Source organism: Lepidothrix coronata, unplaced genomic scaffold (assembly GCF_001604755.1).
Source record: "Lepidothrix coronata isolate B3197 unplaced genomic scaffold, Lepidothrix_coronata-1.0 Scaffold118, whole genome shotgun sequence".
Taxonomy (NCBI): domain Eukaryota; kingdom Metazoa; phylum Chordata; class Aves; order Passeriformes; family Pipridae; genus Lepidothrix; species Lepidothrix coronata.
The window spans coordinates 791,916-797,948 of record NW_016690298.1 but is presented as its reverse complement, the minus strand read 5'-3'; the positions used below and the strand labels follow the sequence as shown (position 1 = coordinate 797,948).

The 6,033-nt window shown below is 45.4% G+C and overlaps 1 protein-coding gene across 8 annotated transcripts in view; it reads right to left on the bottom strand.

The window, feature by feature from the left end:
• The window catches only part of CFAP65 (cilia and flagella associated protein 65), a 32,304-nt gene that overhangs the window by 18,366 nt on the left and 7,905 nt on the right, over positions 1–6,033 (bottom strand). For all 8 annotated transcript variants that reach the window (XR_001876490.1, XM_017825426.1, XM_017825422.1 and 5 more), the window contains 6 exons: positions 4,934–5,134; positions 4,141–4,503; positions 3,190–3,327; positions 2,083–2,328; positions 1,440–1,664; positions 1,016–1,168 (listed from right to left, as the gene is read on the bottom strand). Coding sequence is in view for 7 of the 8 variants with exons in the window: in XM_017825426.1 (XP_017680915.1) it covers positions 1,016–1,168; positions 1,440–1,664; positions 2,083–2,328; positions 3,190–3,327; positions 4,141–4,503; positions 4,934–5,134 (1,326 nt within the window). In the remaining variant the exon portion in view is untranslated. The remainder of the gene's footprint in view (positions 1–1,015; positions 1,169–1,439; positions 1,665–2,082; positions 2,329–3,189; positions 3,328–4,140; positions 4,504–4,933; positions 5,135–6,033) is intronic.

Below are 6,033 nucleotides of genomic sequence, written 5' to 3'. Positions count from 1 at the left end.
CTACACGTCTTTTAAATAACTCCAGGAATGGTGACTTAACCACTTCCCTGGGCAGCCCATTCCAATGACTGACAACCCTTTTTGTGAATAAATTTTTCCCAATATCCAATCTAAACTTCTCCAGGTGCACTTTGAGGCCATTTGCTCTTGCCTTATTGCTTATTACCTGGGAGAAGAAACCAACACCCACCTTGCTACAACCTCCTTTCAGGTAGTTAGAGAGCAGTTAAGACATTATAAAATGGGCCTGCAAGGGGCTCAATCCTTCCTGTAAATGCTTTCTCCTACCATTATTTAGGCTGCTTGCCGGGTAGGATGTAGTATATTTAGGGCTGTGAGGAGACTAGCTGGCCAGCTGCACTTGGGTCAAGGGCTGAGAGATGTTTGCTGGCCCTTTCATGACTGCATTGAGTCCCCCTCTCTTTTGGATAGTTGTGCACTCACATACAATTTATTGTGACTAGGTACCTCTAACACATTATCACCCATCTGTCCAACATGGTTGACACGGGGCAACGACTTACAAAGTATTATTTTATTTACCTCTGGTTGCTTAAGAAGCCTGACTGAAAATGAAGGTGGCTGCACCGATCTGCAGATAATAGGAGGAAAGCCAGGTGGATGTGTACTGGCTATACCACTTGAAAAGGTCCACTGCACTTAAAAAATCAGACTAACGGCAGAACAAATGGAGGAGAGCAGGCAGAATAGAGGAGAGAACCATGATTCCCAAGGAGCCAAACGGCTTGCTTGGTTCAGTCTGAAACAGAGGATTTGAAAGCAATCTCAGAGGATTTGGGAAGGTCACATTTGAACTGGCAGGACGTTTACAATATGCTGTTGCCATTAGGCCACTAGAATTAGTTCTATTTTCTACACTGAAAGCACTGTCTGGGAATTTTGCTGTGAATCTTTATTGATTGCCTCCAGTACAGATTGCACAAAAAGGGAAAGTCCAAGATCCCCATCCCACCCTAGTACCCCTCCTACTACCCAGTGGGCCCCAGTTCCTTACCCTGATGGTGCCCAGTGCCCCCTCTCCAAAAACCTGTAAGGCATAACGGACACTTTCGGGAGACACAGGATCCGAGATTTTCCACCTCACGAACACCATAGCTCGTAGCAGATACTTGGTCTCCTCATCTGGAGTAAAAGTCCATGCCTGAGCCTGCAATCAGAAGAGAAGAGAGTGCTCACAGGAGCTCCAGACCAGAGACAAACCCAAACACCTCAACAGTTGCATTCCATGCACAGTCCCTTCCTCCATTACAGCTAACCTAATTCTTTACAGACAACTCTGGAGACACTCTCCCTTCAATCATCCACCACCTCCATCTGTGTCAAAGACTCATACTGGGAATGCACATTCAGATATTCAAAGTCAGGCTGTGGCTGTATTGTAGAGAGCAAAGTACAACTTTGGTAGACCTTAAACTTACCATGGCTTCATTGGGCTGGAGGATCCCTGCAGTGGGGCTGACAGACAGGATCTTACTGTCAGATTGAGGTATCTTCCATGTGAAAATCATGGGTAGCCTTGTGCAGTTTTTTATGGTGTACATTCGTGTAGAGGAGGTCCCTACATAGAGAGGCTTGAAGTATAGATTTCCATCACCTTCTAACAGCAAAAGAAGGGACTCCCCACAACTCTGGAGAGAAATCTCCTGTGGGATTAAGGGGAAAGGTAACAGACATTAGCTAGAAGTTTCAGCTACCTCTGAAGGGACTTTGCAAAGATGTTGCTCCTTCCAAGAAATAAGAACAAACAAGATCTGAAGGAGAGGGGAAGTTCTTTAGGTTGTGCTGTGAAGTAGAGCCCTGAGCATAATATAGTGCATTCCAGCAGATGGGAATGCAAGGGAATAAGGGCTACAGGATGTTTGGCACCACAAGCACCTTCTTTATACAGTGCTGATCCCACAATTAAGTGTTGAAAATATTCTTTCATTCCTATTTCCAAAGAGAAAAATCCAAACTAACCATTAGGAGATATAATAGGCATCATAGTGCAAGTGACTGTGAAAAGGGAAGACTACAAAGGAATAAAACTTTGCTCACCATCTTCCACTTCCCTTGCCCTACCTTGGTGTATCCAGGATAAGAGTTCAGCTGTAGAGGCAGGATATGCTGCTGTGAGACTGTCTTGACTGGGTGAGTGGAGAGAAAAAAAATCTGGTGGCCTCCTGGAATGATGTGTCCTGAGCTGGGCTTGACCAAAACAGAGGGACAGGCAGTTTGGTTCACACTGAAAGTCATCAAAGAGGTGCTCGTGTTCAACAGCAGCATGCTGCAGTAGGTATCGGTGTCAGGAACCACAGGAGGAAAAGTCTGGTGGAGACAAGCAAGAAGGGTTGTTTTTGCTGGATTTAGAAAACCAGTTTAAAGAAAAAGCTTTCATGATATTGAATTCCAGGTTCAAACAAGCACTACCCTGAGTCTATGTAACACTTCTTTTCAAGGAAAGAAATGAAACCACCCAAGGGTATAAAAAATATGGGCTTTTTACTTCCCACAATGGCCCTCATCTTTCATATGCTCATGAGATCAGTGAAGCTACTTTCCTTTATGGAACGCTTTATGTTCATTTAGTAAGAAAGCTGCTTGCTCGTTTCTGCATGGAGACCAACCTCCTGGATCAAGAATTCCAGCAGGCTGGAATTTGCTCCAATTCATACATATCAGGCTGCATGTCCTGGATTAGCTGAGGAGATTTTCTAAGAGGTTCTCAAGACTATTCTTACTTCCTAGGATCAGATATCACTTTACCTCATATGAACAATACTTTGTTGTGCTACAGAAACAGCAGGAAGTGTGAAGAAAACTTCCATTCTACCTTGCAACCACTTCTCTTCCTTAGTGTGGATTCTGTGTTTGTCTAAGTGCATGGAGAGTACTTGATGCTCCTGGGAGGGAACTAAACACCCTTGTTAGTGCCTATGTTCACTTAAACAGAAAGGAACGAGATCCCAACAGCTTTCCTCTCAGAGCTAATGAGATGCTCAGTGCAACCTGACATGCTGGAGGCTGGGAAGCTAATGCAGGAAAAAGAGCATCCTACTTCTGTACCAAAGCAGGAATCTCCACACCATCAGAAACCACCAAAGTCACATCTGAGGATGGTGCAATGGAAGAGAAAGTAAAGACTTCAGACTGTCTCTGCAAATACCCAAATGTCAATCAGTTACTCACCTTGGGGACATCCAGGATGTACTGTGGAATGAAGTGTTCCCGTCCTGCTTCATACGTGTGTGCTCTCAGCTTCACAGTCAGGCACCATGACGGACAGATGGTGGCATCATTCTCAACATTGGTGTAGTGTCTCATCACCTGCAGACATGCAAGGGACAGCACAGAGCGTGTGCAGGAAGGGAGTGTGGCAAAGTGCCTTCAAGTGTATGTACCATTGCAAGCAGCTATTTGTTCAATGACATCCCTGGGGCTAAGGAATTTACTTTTTCAGGGAAGAAGGACTAACCAGTGCCAGATGAGGAACAAAAGACCAGTGAGTAACTTTCAAGCAGAAGGATATATCCAAGCTATTCTGTGACATTACAAGAGTTGCTTTAGGAAGAAACATCTATAGACACTAGTGCAGTTTGAGAGACTTGCAAATGTTAAGTTTCACCTACCAGGATATTTCTAGGTGCTAAAACTCCTGTAACTGCAGACTTGTGTGGCATGAATCCTATGCCATTTGGAAGAAGAGGCTGCAGTAATATACAGTGCCCTCAGCAGCTTTACTTGTGGAGGGCCAGACAAAAAAACCAATTTACTGTCCATTACCCAGGCCATGATAACCATCCTTGTGTAGGCTCTCATCTACACTAACAGTGCAGTAATTCACGTAATTCCTCCTTCAAGGAGGTGTACATTGCTTCATGTTCACTGGGGGTAAGAGCAAGTGTACCTGTCCACATGCATGGGCTGTCCTTGCTTCTCTCACTTCTTTGCCAAGACACAGGTGAAGAAGAAATTTTAACCCACTACTGTATCAAAGCAGGAGCCAAAGGAGTTAATAAAGATGCTAGTTTGTCAAATTCAAAATTAAGGGTTTCAATTGAATTTAAACTCCCTCAAAAGCCTTTATTCTGGAAACAATTGCTTACTAGGTCCTCTCTGGTCTAAGTAATTTCTACTAACCTTGTAGAAGGCAAAACCTTCTAGCTCTGCTGCATAGAGACTGTTGACCTGAGTGGGCTTGAAAAGGACACGGAAGGCTGAAGTCTTCAGAGGTGGGATGTCACAGATTTCAGGGTGCACTAGGAAGGCACTGCCATGGCTTGGAGTCCAGGCAACAATGATATTTCCTTTGGTGTGGTTGGTCACATAGAGAGGAAGAGGTTCTGCCCTGTGAGGTGGTACACAGCAACCAAAATCGTACTCCCTGGGGCTGACACTAACATGAGTGGGAAACGAGGCGAGATCACTTCTTACACCATCACAGAAATATTCAGTCATGGAGTTGGGTTCAAAGTATTCCTCGGGAGGCTTGTCTTGAGAGATCTACAGGATGGAAATATCTCAGTGTGAGCAGAAGTGTACATGTGGGAGACACCAGACACTACAGTCCTGACTGCCTTCATGAGCAAGAGGGAAAGCAAGATACACTTCAGTAACAGTTTCCTGAACAGCTCAAAGTTTAGGATTCAGGGAGGCTCCTGTTTGTAAGCCAGTCCTCAATCTACAACTACATGAATCAAAGACAAACCTGTGATTGAGTCAAATCCAGAAAACAGCTTAGTGGCTGAGCTGGGGTAAAATCCAGCTGAAAAAGATAGTGTTGGTGTGTGCTGGGAACATTAACAGCAGAGATACTAAAGAAATCAGTCTGGCACCTGCAAGTCCTTCTACATCTGTCTCCTGTGCAACAGAAAGCCAGCATATGCAGTGAACAGCTGGGAATGTCTTAGATTCCAGAGAGGGTAGCTCATACCTCAGGGGGCAGCATGAGGGCTCCCTTTCCATCCATCTGCAACTTCCCATCCTTTAGCATCACACTCAGGATATCAGGGGGATAGAAGGTCAGTCCCCTCACCATGTTGGTTCGGTATGAGGAGAGGTGGCTTGCCTGAAGGGTGGTTGGCTTAGCTGTGCCTGAATGGCAGGTGCCAAAAAAGTCCACATACATGGGCTCCTGGGAAAACACCAGCAAGAATAATAAGAAATAAACTGTCCTTCTGTGATTGCTTTGAAGGGTACACCATGCCAGTACCTCACTTCCAAAACCATGCCTGGGAAAGGCTTAGCATCTGCAATGCTAGGCTGCCACTTACTTTATGTCTTTTTGTGACACAAGAACTTTCTCGAAACTGGAGTGAAAATTGAAGGCACTCAGTGCACAGCTGTGCAGCTAAATTTAACTCAGAGCCCCAAATGGACAGAAGCCACTGAAGATGCACCTCACCCCACCCATAGGCATTACTGACTGTCTGTCCACATCCTATTGCTGGTAGGAACCTGCACCATGGGGATTCCACTCAACAAGAGCCCAGGTCCTACACTTGGGTCACAACAATCCCAGGCAGCACTAAGGCTTGAGACAGAGTGCTTGGAAAGCTGCTCATCAGAAAAGGACCTGTGGGTGATGGTGGACAGTTGGCTGATCATGAGCCAGCAGTGTGCCCAGGTGGCCAGGAAGGCCAATGGCATCCTGGCTTGTATCAGAAATAGCGTGGCCAGCAAGACTAGGGAAATGATCATCCCCCTGTACTTGGCACTTGTGAGACTATGCCTTGAATACCGTGTTCAGTTTTGGGCCCCTCACTACAAGAAAAACATTGAGGACCTGGAGTGTGTCCAGAGAAGGGCAGTGAAGCTGGTGAAGGGTTTGGAGCACAAGTCTTATGAGGAGTGATTGAGGGAGCTGGGGGTGTTTAGCCTGGAGAAAAGAAGGCTCACTACAACTACCTGAAAGGAGATTGTAGCCAGGTGGGAGTTTGTCTCTTCTCTCAAGTTAAGAAGTAATAGGACAAGAGAAGACAAACTTAAGTTATGCTAGGGGAGGTTTAGATTGGATATTGGGGAAAATTTCTT